General features: G+C 34.0%; 2 protein-coding genes across 4 annotated transcripts in view; one reads left to right on the top strand and one right to left on the bottom strand.

The window, feature by feature from the left end:
• Window positions 1-1,642: 1,642 nt before the first annotated feature.
• On the bottom strand, window positions 1,643-16,899 carry ptdss1b (phosphatidylserine synthase 1b). Of its 2 annotated transcripts, none has more exons than XM_079879318.1 (13): window positions 16,531-16,899; window positions 15,214-15,305; window positions 14,919-14,963; window positions 14,711-14,835; window positions 11,976-12,134; window positions 10,519-10,670; window positions 9,560-9,701; window positions 7,845-7,957; window positions 6,881-6,946; window positions 5,686-5,785; window positions 4,280-4,348; window positions 3,976-4,027; window positions 1,643-2,968 (listed from the first exon to the last, which is right to left on the bottom strand). In XM_079879318.1, the coding sequence occupies exons 1-13, from the start codon at window positions 16,719-16,721 to the stop codon at window positions 2,871-2,873; spliced, it is 1,404 nt and encodes a 467-aa protein (XP_079735444.1). In that variant the 5' UTR covers window positions 16,722-16,899; the 3' UTR covers window positions 1,643-2,870. The 2 variants fall into 2 exon arrangements, with proteins under 2 accessions (XP_079735444.1, XP_079735445.1); XM_079879319.1 differs by having other exon boundaries at window positions 1,649-2,965.
• Window positions 16,652-25,009, top strand: part of stmnd1 (stathmin domain containing 1) — an 8,381-nt gene continuing 23 nt past the window's right edge. The window contains exons 1-5 of one of the 2 annotated variants that reach the window (XM_079879321.1): window positions 16,652-16,710; window positions 20,542-20,677; window positions 21,846-21,979; window positions 23,245-23,376; window positions 24,782-25,009. The exon at window positions 24,782-25,009 is cut by the window's right edge and continues 23 nt beyond it. In XM_079879321.1, the coding sequence (XP_079735447.1) occupies window positions 16,708-16,710; window positions 20,542-20,677; window positions 21,846-21,979; window positions 23,245-23,376; window positions 24,782-25,006 (630 nt within the window). In that variant the 5' untranslated portion in view covers window positions 16,652-16,707 and the 3' untranslated portion in view covers window positions 25,007-25,009. Of the gene's footprint in view, window positions 16,711-19,178; window positions 19,384-20,541; window positions 20,678-21,845; window positions 21,980-23,244; window positions 23,377-24,781 lie in introns of those variants that run through there. The other variant, XM_079879320.1, reaches the window with a different exon arrangement.

The following is a 25,009-nucleotide window of genomic DNA, read 5'->3' as shown; positions in this document are numbered from 1 at the left end:
TGGGTAAAATGTGCCTCTCTGCCAGCCATTCTAAGAATAAAAATATTAGAATGCTCTTTCAGCAACTTTATGTTTCTATTCCTCATGTTATGTCTTATTGGAATAGTTTAGTAAACGACATACCTTGGAAAAAAGTTTGGTCTTTACCTTATCGATACCTCCTAACTAATAAGGTGAGAGAAATTTCTTTTAAAATTCTGTATAAATATTACCCAACTAAAATGTTCATTTCACATAGATTCAAAAAAAATATCGACACCAGCTGTTCTTTTTGTAATAGTACTCCTGAAACTCTGGCTCATTTATTCTGGTCCTGCAGTCATGTGGAAAAATTCTGGTCTGAGATTTTAAGACTTATGCAAATTAACATCCTCCCAAATGTATCATTTTCCTTCAAAAATGTCATCCTTAGTTTTTATGAACATGAAGTAGACAGTAGATACTATGTTATTAACCTGATTTTTATTTTAGCTAAGTTTTATGTTCATAAATGTAAATTTTCCAACTCAAAGCCATTATTATGTCTCTTCATGTCTGATATAAGAAGATACTTTGTATCCATTAAAAACTCCAATAATTCCAAAGCCTTAAAAACCGTAACATTGTTTGAAAAATTTGACGTATGTAATTGGTGATTTGCAAATGTTTATCCTCTCAAATGTACCTTTGTGTTTTTTGTTTTGTTTTTGTTTTTTGTTTTGTTTTTCCTCTCATTCCTGTATAATTGGTCTGTGCTCTGCTCTTCTATATGTTGTTTGTTTTAAGCCCCCATGTTAATTGTTTGTTCAATCCAATTTTTCTTGTGTTTGATTTTCATTAAAAAAAAAAAAAAAAAAAAAAAAAAAAAAAAAAAAAAACGGTGACCGTAGGTTCGGGAATGTTTTGGGGTTTTCAGGCGGATATGAGTAAAAAAAAAAAAGTCTGTGGTAAACATTACGTGAAGAGACTTTCATGTTTTGTTCAACAAGAGTTTAGTAAAGGTTAAACTTAAAGACTAAAGTTAGTAAAGACTAAAGTTAAGTAGAGTTTAAACAACAGCTCAAACGTGAATTCTGAGTTTAATCAGACTTTAGTCGTAATAGATACTATAATAACTATTATTATATAATGATTATTATTATTACACTTATTTCTTTAATGGCATGTTGGATAAATTATGAAGAAGGGCGATTTCTACTTGAGTTCCTCTGCTAATGATAGTAATATAAATAAAAAATCGAATAAATAAAAATTAAAAACACAATAATAAATAAGATAAATAATAATACATTAAATAAATAAATAACAAATAGATAAAGTTAAATAAATAAATGCTAAATAGATCAAATATATAAATCAAATAATTATAATAATAAAAATAGATAAATAAATAAATAAAAAATGTAAAGTATTTAAAAAATGTATAATAATATAAAATAAAATGTAAGGAGGATTTTAAGTTTATATCAGATTCATGATTGTAACCAAAGATTTAAATACTTCATAAAATAAATACTAAATACTAAATATTAAATACTAAATACATTTTTTTTTTTAATTTACAGCCAGTATCAGCGCAAAATTAGTTTGTAATGACAAGGTTTAACACATTTTTCCTCAAACTAGGACTTAATAATAATTATACAATTAATAAGAAGCAAATACACTTCAATTCTGTAATTTATTTGAAAATTTCACTCAACGATACAGTATAAATGTATTAAGAAAGTGAAAATAACATTTCTTACTGTCCAACCATTCATATACACTGATAAAAACTACATTTTTCAAACATATGATCACATTAAAGGTTTGAAATCATCAGATATGAGAATAGTGCGGTGGCAGATTCAAGTTTGACAAACATGCAGTCTCTTTAAGTTTTTAGTTATTTTTGAGTTTGCTGTTTTCTTCAGGGAAATAATTATTGGATTCTGCATAGGTAACAGTTTGGGTATTGCTCACAATTTGGTCCATGAAAAATGTAATGTAAAAAAATGAAATAAGGCAAAACAACAAACACGATAGTACCTTAATATAAGCATATTGTAACCATTTAGTATTAGTAACCCATGAAAACAAAAATTCACTCGTGACTAGGAACAACACAAAGTATTTTCATTAAATGTGGGTTTTGCAAACGTTAAAGTTACTTCAAAAATGTGCAATGCATAGTCATTTAAAGGCCTCACAAAGAACACATTATGGGTCTAAAATCATTCATGCATGACCGCACATACTCACATAATGATGATGATTAATCTTAACACAAAAGAAAACTATAAACTGACACTACAATAAACCACCTTTTCATGTTGCCAAAAAAGCTGAATCATATTATATTGAAATAACTCAACAGCTCTTAATGTAAATGCCTCTCCTTCTACACAGTTTTAATTTAAAAGAGGAGATTAAGGCTGAAAAAGCTGAAACATCTGTGCCAAGATCACACTGCATTAAAACAAGTGCATACATTCACAAAAGTAGAGCTTCTGTTGCATAAAACTTCTTGCCCTGATCAATGCACAGGGTATGTGTGAGTCAAAAGACATTCACTGATTACAGGGAAAGTGCAGAACAATGTGCAAACTTTAATACAGGGGCTTGGTCTGCATTGACAATATCTGTAATAAGAACAGAAGTTGAATAACGCTGCCATTGCAAACATTCACTGCAGACATATGACATCCACATCAGTGCCATTCGAGAGTGTGTGTGTGCCGTGTCATTTACACTACACCTGGCGTATAATAAATAAAACTAGTGTAGTTCTAGGAGTGTATCACCCTGCTCACCGCTGTCCCTCTCTTCAACCATTTATGACACACTCGTTCTTTCACCGCTTGTGTGTGTGTGTGTGTTCAGGTCCGCTGAGGATCATCGGCCTGTGGTCACTTCTTGCCGCTTGATCCATTGATTGATTTGTTTTTTCCAGAACCTCCTTTTCTTCTCCTCGATGAACTGGAATTTCTACTTGAGCTTCTCTCTGCTAATGATAGTAATAAATGAATAAATAACAAGTAGATAAATAAATAATTAAATTAAAATATATAAAACATAAAATAAATAAACAAACAAATTGATAAATAATACTAAATTAAATAAATAAAAATAAATAAACAAATAGATAGATAAATAATAATAATAATAATAAATTAAATTAAAATAAACAAATAAATAATAAACAGATAAAAATAAAGAATAAAAAATAAAAAAACAAAATAAATAAGTAGATAAATAACAATAAATTAAATAAATAAAAATAAATAAATAAACAGATAAATAATAACAAATGAAATTAAAAGAAACAAATAATAATAAACATAAAATTAATGAATTAATTAAATAAAAATATAAAACAAAATAAATAAACAAATAGATAAATAATAATAAATTAAATTAAATAAATAAACAAATAAATAGATAAATAATAATAATAATAAATTAAATGAAAATAAATAAATAATAAATAGATACAAATACATAAATATTAATTAAATTAAAATAAACAAATAAATAATAAACAGATAAAATAAAGAATTAATAAAAAAATAAAATAAATAAATAAGTAGATAAATAAAAATAAATTAAATTAAATAAATAAAAATAAATAAATAAACAGATAAATAATAAAATGAAATTAAAATAAACAAATAATAATAAACATAAAATTAATTAATTAAATAAAAAATATAAAACAAAATAAATAAATAACAAATAGATAAATAATAATAAATTAAATTAAATAAATAACAAATAGATAAATAATAATAAATTAAATTAAATAAATAAACAAATAGATAAATAATAATAATAATAAATTAAATGAAAATAAATAAATAATAAATAGATACAAATAAATAAATATGAATTAATTTTAAAATAAAATAATAGATAAATAATAAATAAATAGATAAATAAATTAAATGAATATATATATGAATATATATATGCATGCATTTATGTATGTGTGTGTGTTATCAGATTGTATGTTACCTTTGGCATTTGACAGGTCAATGATGCTGCTGTCGTCACAATCTGTAATGCTCTGTGAAGGTTAAGAGATTTATCAATTAATCAACATTTGATATGCAGCGCAAAACAGTGAAATAAACCAAGACTTGCACTAAAACCCAGAGGGAAATTATCATTAATGCATCATTGTGGCTCCCTCTCTCTATGCAAATTTAGTGAAATTGTGACTGACCAGTTTAGAGCAAAGAACTACATTCTTGATGAAGAATCCACTGATTCACTGAGGATTTCGGCATTGCTCAGCATATCATGTTATGGTGTTTACCTTCAGTCTCTTCCCATAATTCTGCTCGTGCCAAACCATCCCATACAGACAGAGAAGAGTAAGGAAAGCCTGGAAAGGTGGCAAGAGGTGTATGAGAGAAAGAACAACACAAAATTATTTCAGTTATAACAATACAAATTATGGTTACACTTTATTTTAAGGTGTCATTACAGTGCAATTATACATTTAAGTGCTGAGTAATAATAATTAACTACATGTGCTTACTATAGGGTTAGGATTTAGATGATCGTTTGGTTTAGGGTTAATTGCATGTAATTATGCATAATTTATAGTTATTTCTACAGTAATTACATGTAACAATGACACTGTAAAATAAAGTGTTAGCCAAATTATATATTATCTGCATAGTAATTTAAGCAAATAGCCAAAGTAGTTTCTTAGTATTTGGTTTGTCCCACTTGCACATGATCAAGTAATTTGCTTATTATTTCATTAGCAAAGGACCAAATTCGGTACTTTTGAATATTCTAATGCATAATGAGAATAATGAAAGTTACTTTGTCATATTTTATGTTTCTCTTCATGTTTTTCTCACAGTACACATAATGGTACACTGAAAAAAATGCTTTTCTTACTTAGTATTTTTGTCTGGTTTCCAGTCCAAATATATTAAAAAAAAATCTTAAATCAAGATGCATTTACTAGATAAGTAAAATTAGATATTATGTCTCGTTTTCCGGGGGAATTAATCAAAAGGTAAGTGAGTTTTTGCTTAAAACAAGCAAAATTATCTGTCCATGGGGTAAGAAAAATAATCTTAATATTCAAACAGAAACAAGATTATATTTCTTACCCCATGGACAGATAACTTTGCTTGTTTTAAGCCAAAACTCACTTAATTTTGATTTATTTCCCCAGAAAACAAGACATAATATCGTACGGCATTTTACTACTTTAGTAAATGCAACTTGATTTAAGAATTTTTTTGATATTTGGACTTGAAAAAGCATTTTTTTTGCAGTGCAGGTATAAAAAAGGATACAGATATGTAAATGTATGTACATTTTCCAGAACATTTTTTACTGATCTTTAAACATGATTATTATGTGGCAACGGGAAGATTCATATGTAATAGTCCGTGGCTTCAAAAAGTTTGAAAACCCCTGTTCTTAGATGATTTAATTCAGATTCTCAGTGTGATCTCAGACACTGTATATAGTTTACAGAAACACACAAAGTCCAATCTGTAAACATTCAGTGTGTAATGTATAAACAGACCGATGCACAGTCACAGTATATAAGAACGTAGACAGTATTTGTTAAGGATTCAATATCTGTTAAGAAACACGGCTCTAAAACAAAGGTGCATTTTAAACGATAATAATATACATAATATAATCAATTTATTTGTTATTGTATATATAAATAAATGAAAAAACACTCACCAAACACAAAAGCCAAAGGACCACATAAAGAACCTGTGTTTTTGAGAACAAGTCATGTCCAAATTTGACACAAGCCAGCGCCTCCAGGAAAGCAATGGCTCTATGAGGAAGAACAGAAACACAGACTCGTAAAGCAAAGCACTAATACAGTGACCCGAAGAGTATTAGGACACTTAAACCACACTTAATGTACGACTCGTCTTTGAAAACTAAGGCACAAAATGGCATGCCGACAAATAAATACATTAATATTACGATATTTTAAAGAATGTTTGAGCAAAACTGTTGAAAACAGCAGTGACTTTTATTATGTGGACAAAAAAAAAAAATTAACAGAAGAAAGACAAACAAGTCATACAAGTTTTAAACGACATGAGAGTGAGTAAATGATGACAGAACTTTCATTTTTAGTTTGACAACTATTGTCTATTAAAAGTGCATCAAATACTTCTAGTTGTATTGTATGTCTTGTACAAAATAAAAATACTTAGTGTGTTTAAGGCACAATTGCAAACCTCTATAAGCATTTTAGGCTTGTAGGATTTACAAACACAACAGTGAGGTTTGTTAACTCTAGTCACCAGACTATGTAGGAATAATCTGGCAGACCTGGAGAAAATACACTCATTGTTAAGAATCGAAAGGGAAAAGAAAGATTGTCTGGTAAACAAGATGAAAATCAGCTGATTCTGACAAAACCAGCTGTGGTAAAGATGGAAGTCAGTTAGTTATTAAACCTAAACTAATGCTATGTATTAAATGTCTCTGTATCTATAACAGTGTAAATCAAAAATCTGTTCCCAATTAAACAGACAGAATTATTATATGACACAGACTTCATCTATTTCAGAATCACCCAAAAATTAAAACTCTTGAAAGTCGATCCGTGAACTTTCCTTCATCCGTTTCAACTATTTTGTCCATTGAATGAAAGTCAATGGGGTCCAAATCAACATGACTATCATCGCCAATGTAAAACATTCAGAATATCTTCTATGTTCCACAGACAAACAATAAATGATGACAGAATCTTCATTTTTGATTAACTATCCTTTTAAATCATCGTCTGTTGATGATTTTAAGAGCCAAAACATGCAAACTGGAAAAACTACTGCCTAAACCATAAATATTAAAATCCTTGTTTCGACAGGTATTACATAGAAGTTTTGCATTAGATAAATAAACATGCACTTACCCGAACACCCAACACTGTGTTCCCACTCTTTTGCACTGGGTGTCTGTTAGATATGCGTAGTATTGCCTAAATGCAAACGACAAATGACAAGTCATACGAGTTATTTGAGACCTCTGGCGTTGAACAGTACAATGGCTGTATGTATAAACACCTGCCAAACTTCACTATCCACGAGTTATATTTATTTAGAATGATTATACATATGAAAGAATGGAAATCATAATCGGACCACGCTCCACTGTAAGCAAATAATAATCTCCATAAATAAAATAACAGGCTTTCTCATGATCCTCAGTTCTTGTTCTCATGTCCTGACTTTCCAGGAAAAGCTTTTAGGACAAATAGTGATTCTGAAATTTAGAGCACCAAGATTTATTGGGTTATTATTAAAGAGTAATAACTTTTTTTAATGAATCTGTTTGAGATTGAATTAACGCTAGATGTTTCGCTATAAATTATAGACATTGCATCTGAGGACTATTTATCATTTTTTCAGTTATTTTGCTTTATTTCCGGACTCAATCATAAGCTCGTTCTCACACTAGAGCTCGTTTGCTATTGGTCGAGCGCTTCGAGTGTGTTTGGGAAATGTCCCGCCCCTTACCATAACCGCCAGTTTAACACACTACTAACTAACTCAACCAGGCCCCGCCCCTTTATTCTGCGTATGAATTATTATAATGAGGAATATTGTGACGTGTTCGTTCCCGGAAGAAAACTCAATGGAGGCGTTTCAGGAGTTCAGAATCACTGACACTGATATAGGGAATAACTCCCGGTGGAAAGACTTTACAGAGCTTTCTCATCCTCAAACAGCAACATTACACACTAAAGAAAGATGAACATGAAAAAAGCATAATGGGACCCCTTTAATATTGTTTAGTGGAGTGAGAAGTGCCAGTTCAGAGAAAGGATTGTTTCAAGGGATTATGCTGGAACACAGATGAAGGTATTTGAACATTACCGCACTGTGGGGGCAGTGATGATCCCGATGAAGAGGATCCGGCACCAGCTGAGAGGATGAGAGGCCTGGAACACGAAGATGTGCTTCAGGAAAAACGTGTTCAATTCTGTGAGCTGTTGGAAGGGAAAAGAAAGAGGAAAAAGTGAGCAAAACCCAAATATGCATAAATTCTGAATATGTGATCTACGACCAGCGCTGTTTGTTTGGGCAATTTTGTATTTCCCTGCATTACACGAGGTCAGAACCAGACACAACGTGACCCCGCGACGCGATAAAGGGCATATTTTCAATGTTAATCAGAGTGTTTGTCCTAACCAGCTGCGACGGCGATTTCTATCTCTATTTCTGTGACGTTGCGGCTGAAATAACAACATACAAAGTGTGGCTATGATAATCTCAGGTACTGATTATGAGCTTTATTTAAGGTTAAAAGGGTTTAATGTGAGTATTAAAATAATTTTTGCGTGACCTTTATAACTGTACTGAACGTGACATGGAAAATTCACCTCATATCTTGAAAATAAATTAAAGGAAACAACTGTGCTCTATGACAGAGGTTGTTTCAGTCACTCAGTATGTATTTTAATAATGTTAAAACGGTGTTTATGAGTTTGATTATGTATTTATCTATTTGTTTGAGAGTGCAGTGCGCTTGCAGAGAGACTCCGCCCACGTGCTCTTCTGATTGGCTGTGAGTGCAGTGCGCTTGCAGAGAGACTCCGCCCACAGGCTCTTCTGATTGGCTGTGAGTGCAGTGCGCTTGCAGAGAGACTCCGCCCACAGGCTCTTCTGATTGGCTGTGAGTGCAGTGCGCTTGCAGAGAGACTCCGCCCACAGGCTCTTCTGATTGGCTGTGAGTGCAGTGCGCTTGCAGAGACTCTGCCCACAGGCTCTTCTGATTGGCTGTGAGTGCAGTGCGCTTGCAGAGAGACTCCGCCCACAGGCTCTTCTGATTGGCTGTGAGTGCAGTGCGCTTGCAGAGAGACTCCGCCCACAGGCTCTTCTGATTGGCTGTGAGTGCAGTGCGCTTGCAGAGAGACTCCGCCCACACGCTCTTCTGATTGGCTGTGAGTGCAGTGCGCTTGCAGAGAGACTCCGCCCACACGCTCTTCTGATTGGCTGTGATTTTGGATCACGTCTGGTTAGGACACGACACGATGTTATGCATCAGCTCTTGTGTTCAAAAATTTGGGGTCATTAATACTTTTTTTTACATAAGCTTTGATCAAAGGAATTAATAACATTTTATATTGTAATAATATTTCACAATAGTACTGTTTTTACAGTATTTTTAATCAAATAAATGCAGCCATAGGAGAGCATTAAAAGAATCTTACCGAACCCAAACTTCTGAACCGTAGCTTTAAAAACGTGTACAGCCATAGAGAAAGATGGGACAAGTAGTTTTGCAGCACAAACCTTTAGCCTCACATGCTTTCTATCCAGCTTTATTATTAAATGTTTATATTTAAAAGTAAAAAAATGGAATGAATGTCAATAATCATAATGAAATCCTGATTATGATCAATACCAATTTTTTCCCACCATGATTCTATCATTTAAATGCACCCAACGTTGAACGTTGTGGCTTAGAGGAAAGTTTCCCACTGGTTGTGGGTCAAAGGTGGCGTTTATGCGTGACATATTGAACTTAAACGTAGCATCAACAGAAAAGTTTGATACTTTATCATGTGTATTGCTGAAGCATGGCACACCTGCCATACTATCATGAAGAGGTAGATTCCAGCCACCCTCTGGAACGAGGATTTGGGGTCAAACCAGCGCACATACGTCCAGCTGGCAGGAGTGAACTGCATGACGGCCCGTTTCAGCTTGCCTGTGGTGGTGTGTATATCCCTAAACACAATCAAAACACACAAACCACTGCTTTAGCATGACACTTGAACACCCTAGTGCACTACCCCAGTGACCTCCGAACCCTGGATCTCCAGATACAACAAGAATGTAGTGCAAAACAGGTTTGGAGTTAACACAGGTAGCTAATCTCTATATCTGAGCACAATGCAATCATGGAGGGTGTCAATGTGTGTGTGTATGTAACTACTGCACCTGTCATAAGTTTAATAATTATTCTCACAAGCTTTCATTTTGTATAGGTAATAACATTACGGTTTAAAGTCCCCCTGTGGTGAAAATCCAGCTTTTAATGTTGTTTATGTGTCTATGTGGTGTTTTTAATGTGCTTTAAGACAAAGCATGTGTAAGTTCATAAGTCGACAGCATTGCTGAGTATTTCCTCCTTAAAACTGCAGTGAACCAAAGACAGTCTCAAAAACACGCTTTGAAATCGCTGGTGTTTCTGACGTCACAAACTACCTTGTAACCAATCAGATCAACGTGTGATCGTCAACCAGTGGCTCTCTGAGCTGAGTGAGTGAGTGGAGGCGGGGCTCATTTGCATATTCATAGAACCACGCATACTAAATGAGCCAAGGGTGTCGAGTTACATTCAAGCTATTTTAAGGTAAGAAGAAGAAAATACATTTTAATATGTAATTTTGGTGACCAAATATGAGTTTTAAGGGATAAAACTAATGACGACAGGGGACTTTAAGTGAGTGTCATTTCTGCAACACTAATATATATATATTTATATATCAAGCCTATTACAAGTGTTGGTTTCAGACACAGATTAATGGTAAAAAGAGCTTACTTGATACTGGCCCAGTGGTAGGTACGCATCTCTAAAAAGTGACACACAGTCATGCCAAGCCAAATGCCTCCTCCATTGCACAACAGGATGTCAAGAATGACTTGATCCCACCAACATTCTGCAAAGTTTGGCAGGAGGTGCATGAAGAACAACTGAATGAGGAAGAAAGATAGAGAAGAGAGAGACAGATAAAGCAACAGGTTGTGTTATGTCCTCTATAGCAATCCAGGTGGTTTTCACCGCTCAACTCTGAGACACTATTGTGCATTGTGATAATGAGGTCTGTAAATCTGGTTTCAACTCATAAGCGTCTGGAAGTAAAGTCGCCCTGTAGTCAATAATTGTATCCCTTAAAACTCATCTTTGATCACCAAAATGACACATTTAAAAAATTTTACCTTGAAAAAAAAATGTGTTCATGCCTTAAAATAGCTTGAATGTAACTCGACACCCTTGGCTCATTTAGTATACACGGTTCTATGAATATGCAAATGAGCCCCGCCTCCACTCACTCACTCACTCAGCTCGGAGATCCACTGGTTGACGATCACACGTTGATCTGATTGGTTACAAGGTAGTTTGTGACGTCAGAAACACCAGCGATTTCAAAGTGTGTTTTTGAGACTGTCTTTGGTTCACTGCAGTTTAAGGAGGAAATACTCAGCAATGGTGTCGACTTATGAATTTACACATGGTTTGTCTTAAAGCATATTAAAAACACCACATAGACACATAAACAACATTAAAAGCTGGATTTTCACCTCAGGGGGACTCTAAACAAGCTTGCCTCAATCAGTAGTCATAGTCATTCATAAAAAATGATCAGGGCTTACCTTATATATTTTATTAAGTGCATTCTTAAAGAACATTTCGTCATACTTCCTTTACAGTAATTCTTGCAGCATACTAAGTATGGAGTTATGAGGAAGTTGCTTAATCAGTCCTTAATTCCAAGGTATTCGATTGGGAAAGACACCCACCCACTCATGGTGTCAAATCAAAAATCAAATCCAAAAAGCCTTTACAGATAGACTAAATATTCCACTTTTATTCAGCAAGGACGCATTAAACCAACCAAAAGTGACAATAAAGACATTTTTAACGCTACAAAAGATTCTATTGCATATAAATGCTGTTCTTTTTAACTTTTTTAAAGAATTCTGAAAAAATGCATCACGGTTTCCACACAAATACTAAGCAGCACAACTGTTTTCAACATTGATAATAATCATAAATGTTTCTTGAGCATCAAATCATCATATTAGAGTGATTTCTGAAGGATCATGTGACACTGAAGACTGGAGTAATGATGCTGAAAATTCAGCTTTGATCACAGGAATAAATTACAGCTTACTATATATTCACATCTGTTTTACATTGGAATAATATTTCACAATATTACTGTATTTTTTTTTTTATCAAATAAATGCCTTCTTTCAAAAACATCAATGCATTACCTCTGTGAGCTCCCATGTGATGCTGATGGTCCAGCAGAGACCGTAGCTTCGGATGAGCAGAGCTTTCATCGCCCAACCCCAGAAATGACCAAAGGCAAAGATGTCAAAGTGACTCATGATGCGCTCCCACGTGATGTTGTGACAGTTTACTGCATACTCCTGTAAAAAAATGGGATTAAAATAAATAAATAAGTCAAATGCATGTACAGTAAAGGTCCTAGCCCACCGAGTCAGAAATGTGCGTACGTTAAAAAATAAATATGACCTCACGTTGTGTCAATCACGTTTACACACTGTCTCCGAAACTTTCGTCCGTCATAAAAAAATTCAGATTGGGTTAAATTTTCTGCGTTTTTCGCATCCGTAGGTGTTTTGATCACGAATATGAAAAAAACGCATACGAAAATTTCAGACTCAGTGTGCAAGGACCTTAAAGGGACATTTCACCACTGGAAAGATGAATGTGTATTTAAATTGGGTCATTTATGTAGTAGAAATGTGAAATTATTTTAGAAGTTGGAGCCTTCTAGACTGAGAAAAGCCAGAAAATGTATTTTTGGCTCATGTGGATGAAAGACTACAACTCCCAGAATGCACTTGCTCTGCTGCCCTACGAGGCCACTCCCAAGCCACGCCTACCGGTTACAGAGGGCAGTATCGGAAGAAATGATACAACTAGGCTACTAGTCGACTCGAAACTGAAAAGACGGCGTTTTATGGTGAGATCCCCCTATGGGCGGGTTGAACACATGCAGAACAGCTCCTCCTACTGGCTGGAGTCTCTCGCCTCTGGACAGAAAAGCCTCAGATGAGCTAAATGATGCTTTTTACGTCATCTGAGGTTTTTCCAGACACACAATCCAGAAATCTCTCGTCTCAGGGGGACATGAGGGAGGGAAGCACGGTCATGCGAAAATACTACCGGGTTTCTACTGATACAAAGCTTAATGCTAATCGGGGAAGTATCTCTTTAAGTGCCAAGCTGTCTTTCCCTTGGTTAAAATCAGATACAGCGAGAGACAGTGAAGGACATGGAGTCTGATGTCAATGGACAGAGATTCAAATAATCCTATTGGCTGAACGTCCGCAGCCAGACAGTGGAAACCTCTTACAGAAAGCTTAATCATGATTCACTGGATTAGAAACACACACACTTAATAAGGGAGGGTATTAAACTACACAGCTCAGACATAATCTAAGTATGTCGTGACCACGATCGGCTATAGAAATGAATGCGATTGTCATGGAGCCATCGACAAAGATTATATTATGCAGGAAATCTCAGATTATATGACACTGAACCAGGGTTATTTTTGTGAACTGAAACTAAAACCATTAAAGACATTTCTATTCGATGAAATAAAGCTGAAATAAAAAATAAACATAAGTTAAAAAAAACTAATTAAAATGAGAAATGTTGCCTTGGCACTAAAGTTGAAGCATTAACTGGAAATAAATCAAAACTAAAATGAACTGAAATTAAAACTGAAAGAAGAATAAATTAAACCTAAATAAAAAAAAAAAAATTAACTAATAAAATGACAGCAAAGAAATGACTAAAACTTAAACTTATAATTGAAAACTAAAAATATAAAAATAATTCAGAATATTAATAAAACTGTAATAAAACTAAAATAAAAACTAAAATAGCACTGCAGTGAGCACACTCATTTATTTATTTATTTTATTTATTCATTAGAGCCCAACAGTACAGTTCAGGAAGTAAAAACTCCATTCATTTTCTACAGGGAAATAGATTTTTAAGGATAACTTATAAACCTTTAAAGACAGACCTACTGTGTGCAATGAGGCTGTTATTACCTTCTGATAAAACCATCAGCCCACACTATTTCAACTCAGTTTTTAAAATAATCGCATTAACAATGGAATTTGTGGTGAAAAACTACATTACCCATGATGCTGTACAGAAAATTCCAACAATCAGAAAGTCGCAACAAGCAAAACACCAAAATAGTTATTTAGCTCCGCCCACTCCCATGAAACACTGTGAATGACGTAAAGTCTCGCTTCGCTTTAAACATTTATATATATATATATATATATATATATATATATATATATATATATATATATATATATATATATATATATATATATATATATATACAGTATTTTGCAATACACTAAACATTTTAAATGAGTATTTTTATATTTCTCCATTGTTTTTAATTCGATCACAATGCTTTGTGGAACTGTAGTTCTTTCCCTCACTAAAATCGTTAAATCTTGTGACTTTGTATTTCTGTCTGATTTTCAAATACTTTTTTATATTCAATATTTTTTTTTTTTTGGCTTTTTGGCTTGGTGCATGGCTTATAATGCTTTAACAAAGACTTTTTTTTTTTTATTCCTATGGGGGAAATTAATGGAAAAAACACTTCCGGAACCAATGCAACTGAAAAAGTGAACTCTATTTGACTTCCCTAGGCTAAATGTTCAATAATTATGAATCACGGCAAGAGTCTCTGTTTATCTTGTTATGTAAATAGAGTTATTATGAGACTCCAATGAAAGCCAAGGATCCATGGTGGAAAATAATACCCGGAGTAACATATCTCAACAAGATAAAAGATGGTAGAAAACACAGAGAGGAGAAGTGAGAGAAGCTCAGGTGCTCTTTGTGAATAAATAATGACTGAGTTGCCCAGAGTTTTGTTATTGTTGGCATAAAAACACTGTGATGAAATATTTAAATAAGCCATATCTAAGCTCACCATGATATCTGCTTCTCGTGTGGCGTAACGTAGATTGGGATCCAGCCAATACAATAGCGTCTTCACCTGATCCAGGTTCAGGAAGATGAGGAACACCAGGAAGAGGAAGTAAAGGACACTGAGACCTGACAAAAGCACCAATAAATCAAGACACCGCAGGTTAAATCAACAGAGCTGCTGATAAGTGAACACAAAAGAAAAGACTCACCAAAAACCATGCGCCATATTGCAGGATGTGGTCTTGTGAAAGGACCTAAAAAACGAGGGAAAAGTAGCCATCAAATATGCTGAATATCTGACTATTTTTAAGTAAATGCTTGTGCTTTCATTGAGAAGCTTGGATATTCAGCTTTAAATATTTGTGTTTATGTTGGAAGAAATAAAGTCAAATGGGTTTTAAAAGATATGAGAGCGAGTAAAGAAAGAATTTCCCTTTAATGAAAGCACTCAGTTAAACAGTGTTTGTATCTTATTTGTTTAAAGCAAACGGAGAATGACTGTACCGTTGGGGAATGCAAGAATACTGATAACAAGAAAGAAAGAGACGACCAGCAGGAGACCAACACGCAGGTTATTATCAGGATATCCATCATCCCTGCCACAATAAAACATGAGGTGCAGATAACATATCAGAGACATGATGGCGTCATGAAAATGTCACCTTTCACACACTGTCACCAGGCGTGGCAAATGAATGGAGAATAATGTAGACCAGTGTTATTGTAGAATACTAGTGGTTCATTCCGTGTCATTTTTGTTCTGGTGAAAGAAATACATAAATGAAGAGGAAAGCCAAAATATTAAATGTCATGGATGTATATTTACTGAGTAATTCACCGTTTTGTAGAGGAGGGTCAAAATAAACATGTTCACCTGAGACTTGGAGCCACATTACAGGGGGGTAAAAATGACTATAGAAAGATGTAAGCATCATTATTTTATTTTTACACAGAGATTGGAGGGTCTATTAGTTAAATCTGTTGACTTTATCAATATTTGTTGCGTTATATGTCAACGGTGACAGTTCAAAAATGGCAAAAAAGCACTTCTTGGGTTTTTTTCCCCAAGTTTGCATGGGTGTAACTCAAGAAGTATTAAAGATATCTTAATATCCTTTTGGATTCTGGTTCTTAACTAACTTTTCTTTTGGTATCTTCATTTTAAAGGCCCTATATGGTTCAAGCCCAGAGATATGGAGATCTCAATGCGGCTCTATGAGTAAATTGTAATGTACACACATTTTTTTAGTGGTCAAAATCTCAAAAATCAAATCTTGGCTCCAAATCTCATGTGAAAATTGTCATTTTGACCCCCCTCTCCAAAATAGTGGATTACTCAGTAAATGTCCAGACATAACATTTAACATTTTGGCTTTCATCACTACTTATATGTCTTTCTTCGAAAAAAAAATATGTACAAAATCAAAAATTTGAGCCGAGGAAGTTTGGTTTTGGTTGATTTGACAGTTTGCTGAAGAGGTTGTCAGATGGTGTTTAAAGATACATAAATTGGGAAAATTTCACCATAGTGGCCTTCATTACAATCTATTTAAACAAAACACATACAATTTTATTACATTCTAACTGATTTAGGTTGTTTAAAATGCAATTTACCAAAAAGTGTCCCACTTTACCTGACTTCACCCTAATATTTGATTAAAAATACCCTTAGATTTTGAGTCAGCACTGTTACTCAAGTCGCATAAATAAGCTCTGGCAACATTGTAACAAACATCATCATACCATTTAACCCTTTTGAACTGAAATGACTTGGACTCGTAAGATGCTGTCAGTCACGTGATGTGTGTTCCGTTCACTCACCTCGTAAACGCAAAGTACATTATGCTGACCACGGTGAACGTCAGTAAAGTAATAGTGTGCGGTTTGTAGAAGAAGTCAAGGGTGATGTCCTCCACTTGTTGCTCGTTAATCATCCGAAAGTGAAGTTTATAATTCGCATCATCTTTACTAAGCATCCTGGACCCCTGACTGGGCGCCATGGTGAGCCTCATCCAAACTGAGTCTCACAACAGTTTAATCTCTGACCGAACTTCACAAGTTCAGTGTGTCGAGTGTCGCTCTCACCGCCCTGTTTCAGTCGACTTCATTGGCTGGGTAAAGACAGGAGGCTGTAAGAGCTGCTCTCATTTGCAGTGCTTTATTTCAGGCGGGGTTGTTCAGGGTTTGTGGGTGTTGTTGACTGGAGGAAAGAGGAGCGACACCACCATCTTCTGGCGTAAATGCGCGCGCGCGCGAGAAGCGGATCTGCTCGGGTTTATGATGGGGAAGTTCAGAAGAAGTTCACGTTCTGATTCAATCCAGTCTAAATCAGTTAATCTGATCTGCATCTAAAAAATCAAATAAAAAATCAAATCACTCTAAAACATAAATAAATGCTACACTGGGTCAAATATGGACAAACACAACCGTTGGGTTTAAAATTTGTATTTAAAAAAAACGATAATATGTCAAATATGGACAAACACAACCGCTTGGTTTAAAATGTTTATTAAAAAAATGTGTAAAATATGGACAAACACAAATGTTGGGTTTAAAATTTTCATTTAAAATTGAAACAGTGTCAAATGTGCACAAACACAACCGTTGGGTTTAAAAAAATTATTTGAAAAAAGAAACAATGTGTCAAATATGGACAAACAACCGTAGGGTTTAAAATTTTCATTTAAAAATGTAAACAATGTGTCAAATGTGCACAAACAGCCGTTGGGTTTAAAATAAATATTTGAAAAAAGAAACAATGTGTCAAATATGGACAAACACAAACGTTGGGTTTAAGAATTTTATTTTAAAAATTGAAACAATGTGTAAAATATGGACAAACACAACCATTGGGTTTAAAATGTTTTTATTTAAAAATTGAAACAACTGAAAATCTGAACAAAATTAAAACAAATTGAAAATTCAGTTTAGGACTCAAGAAGCTGTATTGGCACATTTATAAGCCTATACATGTGCCATTAAAAAGTGCATGTATATTAAATGTATATTTATGTATATATGTTATTAATTATATTTTGCAGTAAATTATTATATTTATTAAATATAATGTATTTATTTATTTATTTATTTATATGTATTTATGAAGGCTTCTTTTAACAAAGTACATTAATGCATATTTTTCCTTGACAGTACTATTTATATTAATAACTAAATGAGGGTTTGTTTGTTTGTGTGTTTGTTTGTTTGTTTGTTTGTTTGTTTAGTTAAAATCTAGTAGATATTGTTAACTAAATACAATACATTTAATTGCATCTTTGAGTGCTGCATGGCAATAAGTCTGATTAGTCATCCAAAGGATATCTTGGTATGTTTGCATTTGTGTCTAGGTGACATAATGATGACCTGTCAAGCCATGACCAAATGCAGCAGATAAAAGGAAATTAAAACACTGCCTGTGAGCTGCATGTCCATTGGGATTCTTGTGGTCTATTATGTGGCATTATTACATCTAATTGGTTCCCAGGCTGCCGACGGATCCACAGTAAATTGACCATAGAGAAACTGATTGAGCTTTGTAAACAAATATTCTGTGTGTTGGACGCATTTAACCGTACAGAAACCATAAATTTGGCAGCGTTTGCCTTATATAGACAGATTTTTGTTTCACATTTGTCCCATCATTCACTATTAAAAATAAAGGTTCCAAAAGGGGATTTTCACAATGCAGTACAGAAGAACCTTTCAGTGAACATTCTTTAAAAAATAACCCTTTTTTTCAAAGTGTGAACATTCTAAAAATCTACAGAAAAAATCCACTATGAATCCACTATAAATAAAGTGCCATGAATGTTAAAGGTTCACATGCCAATAAAAATCCTTTATTTTTAAGAGTGCAAATGCAGAACTTCAATCTTAAAATATGAAAGTGCATCATAATATTTTTTTACAGCTATGCAAACATTTGTAAATTAACTATTTAAATATTTATTTCAATGTTTATTGTGTAAAAATTATAAATTATAAAATAAAAAATATAACAGAAGGTAGCCTATTGTATTTTTACAGCTTGTTTGTAATTAAAATAGCAATATATAGCCTAATAAATAAATAAATAAATTTAATAGCCTAATAATGCAAACTATTGAAATATTCCAATTTAAAAAATATGACAATGTCCAATAAGATTCTAAAAATCAAATAAGATCCTACAAGACAAACTGAAATTCCTATAGAATAATAATAAAAAAGGATCATAACAGTTTTGCCACTAATAAAGTTTTATTTATTTTAAAACACACAAAATAGTAATAAAACAGTGTCTTGTTCAGATATTTAGTTAATGAGTTAAAATTCTAATTAAATAAACTAGTAACTAATTAACTCTCGATGACACGTTTGTTCTAATAATCAATTACCAGAATAAACCTGTGTTTTATTTTGGACGAGCAGAGCCAAGGCAACATCACAGGTGACGTGACCTCTGGAACAGGGTCAGATTTATTGTAGCAACGAACCGTAGCAACGCAGAGAGTCCGTGACGACGATACTCGCGCGCTCGTGGATCATGTGTTGGAATGTTTAAGAACTTTACGCGTATTCGAATAGAATCCGCACCGAGAGCGCGCGCAATCCTGAGAGATAAACATGGGATGCGGGAGCTCCAAAATCACGGTGGTTGAACCCGTGAAACCGAGCAGTCTGGACGGAAATGAGGTAGGCTTTAAAATGATTTCATTAATTCATAATGAAGGGAATATGAGTGAGTCGACAGTGGATATATATAATAACCTATGTTGAAATGTTAAAGAGCTATGTTTTTCCCCACAACTTTGATTTTGGTATATTTAATATTATCTTTATTAGATGAATAATTAAAGCCGATGTAAACCTACCAACATAAACTTAGCCACTGTGTCTTAAAGGGATAGTTCACCCAAAAAATGAAAATTCTGTCGGCCTTGAGTTGTTCCAAACCTGTGTGAATTTCTTTGTTCTTCTGAACACAACGGACGATATTTTGAAGAATGTTTGTAACCAAAATATGGACAAACACAACCGTTGGGCTTAACATTTTAATTTAAAAAAATTAAACAATGTGTCAAATATGGACAAACACAATGTGTCAAATATGGACAAACAACCGTTGGGTTTAAAATTTTAATTCAAAAATTGGAACAATGTGTCAAATATGGGCAAACACAACCGTTGGGTTTAAAAACATTTTAATTCAAAAATTGAAACAATGTGTCAAATATGGGCAAACACAACCATTGGGTTTACATTTTTAATAAAAAAATTGGAACAATGTGTCAAATATGGACAAACACAAACATTTTAAAATTTAATTAAAACAATTGTGTCAAATATATGTGTAACCAAACAGTTCTGGGGCTCCAATTAACTTCTGGAGTATGGGGGAAAATACTATGGAAGTCAATGGTGCCCAACAACTATTTGGTTACAAACATTCTTCAGAATATCTTATTTTGCGTTCAGCAGCAGAAAGAAACTCATACAGGTTTGGAACAACATGAGGGAGAGTAAATGGTGACAGAATTAAATTTTTTGGGAGAACTATCCCTTTAAGATCTAGTTTGACCAACTATTAGCAAGACAAGAGGTGATCAGTTTTAATTTTAATTTAATTTTATTAAAATTAGACAGATCTACCTTTTTATGTAACTGACTTTAAAAAGTTAGGACCAGTCTTGAAGAAGATATTTACATGACTAACTTTTATGCAGCCAGCCACACTGGTTTACTGATCTTAGCTGGTTTATCCAAGTCAAACCAATCTAAAACCAGCTTAACTAGGCTAAGAGTCAGACTGGCCGTGTTTCTGATATCTGACTTTGCTGTTATTTTATGTAGTTTGCTGTGGCTCAGGGAGGATCCCGTGGTGAATCCGCCGTGTCTAAAAGGACCACAGACAGCGGGGTCAGTCTGGATGCGAGAGAGCCCGTCGCTCTCCCCGGATCTGTTCCTGGACTCCTTCCACCGCTACGAGGTTAGCAAACAACACAACTTCTGTTATCTCACTCTAATTTAACCAAAAACTGCTGGCCAACTTTGGTCGTTCAGAGACATGTTCACTACCAGTCAAAACTTTTGTATCGGTAAGATTTGTAATGTTTTTAAAAGAAGTCTCTTCTGCTCACCAAGGCTGCATTTATTTGATAAAAAAAAAAAAAAAAAAAATGTAATATTGTTAAATATTATGACAATTGAAAATAACTGTTTTCTATGTGAATATATAGTAGAGTGTAATTTATTCCTGTGAATGTTCAGCATCATTACTCCAGTCTTCAGTGTCACATGATCCTTCAGAAATCACTCTAATATGATGATTTGATGCGCAAGAAACATTTATTATTATTATCAATATTGAAAACCGTTGTGTTATTTGAAATAGGATATTTTGTAACTTTATAAATGTCTTTACTGTAACTTTTGATCAGTTTAACTCATAATAATAATAATAATAATAAATGTATTTTATAATGCGCCTTTCTCAAACTCAAAGCGCTACAGGATACAAAGCAAAATAATCAAACAATCAACATTGCATCAGAACAAGTGTATAAAAAAAAAAAAAAAAGTATTGATGAATAAAAGTAAAAGTATTGATTTACTTGATTTCTTTCCCCCAAAAAATAATATAAAAATTCTTACTGACCCCAAACTTTTGAACGGTAGTGTTTAATGTTACAAAAGCTTTAGATTTCAGATAAATGCTGTGATTTTGAACTTTCTATTCATCAAATAACCCTGAAATAAAAATGTAAATAACTGTCAACATTGATAATAATGAGAAATGTTTCTTGAGCATCAGATCATCATATTAGAGTGATTTCTGAAGGATCATGTGACACTGAAGACTGGAGTAATGATGCTGAAAATTCAGCTTTGATCACAGGAATAAATTACACTTTACTATATATTCACATAGAAAACAGCTGTTTTAAATTATAATAATATTTCAAAATTGTTTGTATTATTTTTAATCAAATAAACGCAGCCTTGGTGAGCAGACGTGACTGTTTCTTACCGATCCCAAACTTTTGACAGGTAGTGAAGGGAAGCTGATTAATAGCATTGTGTTTTGCATGCAACAACCTTAGAAAATATGGAGGAAAGGCTAAATCTAATATTGATTTTGTGTGTGTGAAATGTAGCCCAGAGTCCTGGACTGGCCCAGCGGAGTGAAGACCGACCCGAGTCCAGTGAGATCCTGGAGCAGCTGCTCATTCAGGGCATCATTCCCGCTCAGCCGAAGCGGGGCGGCAGTGGAGAAGCCTACAACATCATGGTAATGGGCCTAAAGTTTGGGGAATTTTCAAAGCTTTGAGTAGATGATGTAGTTGTTGTTGTGATATGCATGTATAATTATGTAGTCTATTTATGTAATTATCTTTCTATGGGATAAAGTAAACAAAAAGTAATTTACAAAAAGTAAAAAAAAGTTTATTTAAAGTAAATAAATTACATTGATTACGGTAATAAGTTTGTAGTGATGAAGGGTTGAACCTGAAAATGTTTTGCGCACTTTTGCACTTTATTTGTGGAATATTTATTTATAAAATCTTGTGAGCTTTTTGGCCAATTTTCATGTGCCGATCTTTTTTTCTGATTTTTAAGGGATTTAAAGTTTAAATATTAAAATATTAAACATATTCTGCTGATTCTCCTATTAACATCAATATTAACTCTCTATGAAGGACTTTTCTGTATTGATTTTTCACGGATTTTTTTACTCGTATTGTTTATAAACTTAATGGTAAACTTAATACATGCCTTTAATCATTACTGGAATCATCTTTGGAATACTTGAATCTGATTGGTCAGTCGTGGCATTCACATTGTTATATAATGCGCACTGAACTGTACGTTCGACTGTTGTTCCGGGCAACCAATCACATGTAGTTCCATGTCTCTCGTTGTAAACTTTTTTCTTGCATAATAAATTACAGTAATTTCTACTTAAATCTATGTGTAATGTACACAACTGTTCAAAAAGAGTCAGTGAGATTTTTTTTAATTGTTTTTGAAAGAAGACTCTTTTGTTTACCAAGGCTGCAGTACGGTATAAATAATACAGTATACTGTGAGTATACAATACTGCGAAATATTATTACAGTTTAAAATAACTGTTTTCTATTACAATATTATACAGTATTGTGTGTGTGTGTCTGTGTGTGTGCGTGCGTGTGTGTGTCTGTGTGTTTGTGAGAGAGAGTGAGAGTGTGTGTGTGTGTGTGTGTGTGTGTTTGTGTGTGTGTGTGCGTGCGTGTGTGTGTCTGTGTGATTGTGAGAGAGAGTGAGAGAGTGTGTGTGTGTGTGTGTGTGTGTGAGTGAGTGTGTATGTGTGTCTGTGTGTTTGTGAGAGTGTGTGTGTGTGGGTGTGTGTGTGGGTGTGGGTGTGTGCGTGTCTGTGTTTGTGAGAGAGAGTGAGTGTGTGTGTGTGTGTGTGTGTGTGTGTGTGTGTGTGTGTGTGTGTGTGTGTGTGTGTGTGAATGCGTGTGAATGCGTGATCACTTCTGTTCCACTGGGACAAACATGTCTAATGTGTGTTAGATGGAGGAGGCTGGGAAGCCGAGGAGCAAACCACCCGCTCGACTCGAGTCTCTGAAAACTCTCAAAGAACAAGAAGTCACCAGGAAGGAAGACATTGAGATGAAGATGAGACAGGTGGAGGAGAGGAGAAAGGTGACGCAGAACTAAAGCACATTCACTATTCACTTCCTTTATGCATTTAAAATCACTTAGCTAATGTCCAGCGCTGTATTTGATCCTGCAGTTGTTTGTGGTTCTCCTGAAGTTAGACTGTACAGCATTAGTACAGTACAGTACAGTACAGTATGATGTCCGGCCTAGGAACACTGACGTCTTCACCCTTTATTCAAGCATGTTGCGTAGTTGTGCCTGGAGTCAATTGTTTGATAGTAATGCGATGAATCATGCCAAATTGTGCAACATAGGCTGTCATACACAGTAATTATGAACACAAGAGAGAACCAATGATATATTAATAACTGAATATGTTGTATAAGCTGTAGCTTGCCTTTTTTTGCCAAATTATTTTTTTCCGATAAACACTTTAACCAAGTTTAGTGTTTGTTTTTCCTTCATATTTAATATATATATATATATATATACTGTACATTTTGCTCGTATATCCCCTCCGGACAGCACTTTTTGCCACTACTGTATGTCAGTGGTTAAAACATCTGTTTTTATACTTTTATTATGTCTTTCTATTTAAAACATTTCTTATTTACTTATACAATAAGTTTTTTTTTTTTAAGGATAATTAAGGATACATTTTCTTTCTCCCAGTATTTCTTGTTTTTACTTATTAAGACCCACCACCAAAAATAAATAAATAGATAAATATTTTTACGTAATTTATTTTTACATCTCCCAAATGAAAATGAACATGTTCTCACATATTTTATGCCATGCACATTAAGGTTATAAATAAACCCTTACATGCAATATCAAGGGAGGAATATGAAGAAAAAAAAAATCAACTAAAATATATATTTCTTTTTATTATATATTCTGTCATTTCAGTGGTGCCCATAAATTATCAAAAAGTCTTTTGTTCTTAATTTCATATGTTCAGAATGTGCTTTGGAAACTAATGCTGATTATTATTTGAAACTGAGGATACTTGCCTTCTCCACAATTTTGTTATTGCTTTAAGCACTGCAATTCTCAATATTAGAGAGAGAGAGAGAGAGAGAGAGAGAGAGAGAGAGAGAGAGAGAGAGAGGGGGGGGGGATCCAGATGCAGCAAACACGTTTATTTAAACGCTAAACACAATGAAAGTAAAGGAAACTGAAAACACGCGCACACACGTAACATCCAGACAAGAAACAGAGGAAACACTGGGCTGAAACCAGGAACAGGTGTGGGTAATGAGTTGCTATGGTAACTGTGTAAACAAACAATGATAACTATGGCAACAAGGCAAACACAGGAACAATGGGAACAGAAATGCATTTCAAAATAAGAGTCCTTAAACACCAGACAGGGGAGGATGTAATCTTGCATCTTTATTGTATTTGGTTTCTTTAAGATGTGTTAAAGAAAAGCATGTGTTTTTAGGAGAGAGAGGAGGACCTGAAGCGCAGGATGAGGATTAAATCCGCCCGACCACGTGCCCATGTGACCGCAGACCTCGATCCCACTGAACTGCTCCATTCTGAACCGCTTCCAGTCCCGACCAGAACCAGACAACCCGAGTCTGAGGAGCACAGGCCTCCTGCTTCCCCAGAGCTGGAGAACGACTCCACCTTCCAGCGGGTCGAGGACACAGACGAGGTTTTTTAGGGA

The sequence above is a fragment of the Squalius cephalus genome, assembly GCF_949319135.1.
Source record: "Squalius cephalus genome assembly, chromosome: 8".
NCBI classification, from domain to species: Eukaryota; Metazoa; Chordata; class Actinopteri; order Cypriniformes; family Leuciscidae; genus Squalius; species Squalius cephalus.
The sequence above is the reverse complement of the archived record's forward strand: the minus strand, read 5'-3'. Positions and strand labels throughout refer to the sequence as shown.

Excerpts from the sequence above, each read along its gene's own strand:
- ptdss1b (XM_079879318.1), bottom strand. The coding sequence starts at position 16,721 with ATGAGGCTCACCATGGCGCCCAGTCAGGGGTCCAGGATGCTTAGTAAA. Across the intron at positions 10,671-11,975 it reads TCACATGGGAGCTCACAGAG|TTGTTCTTCATGCACCTCCT; the intron begins GTAATGCATTGA and ends TTCCTCATTCAG. Across the intron at positions 6,947-7,844 it reads ATCACTGCCCCCACAGTGCG|GCAATACTACGCATATCTAA; the intron begins GTAATGTTCAAA and ends GTTTGCATTTAG.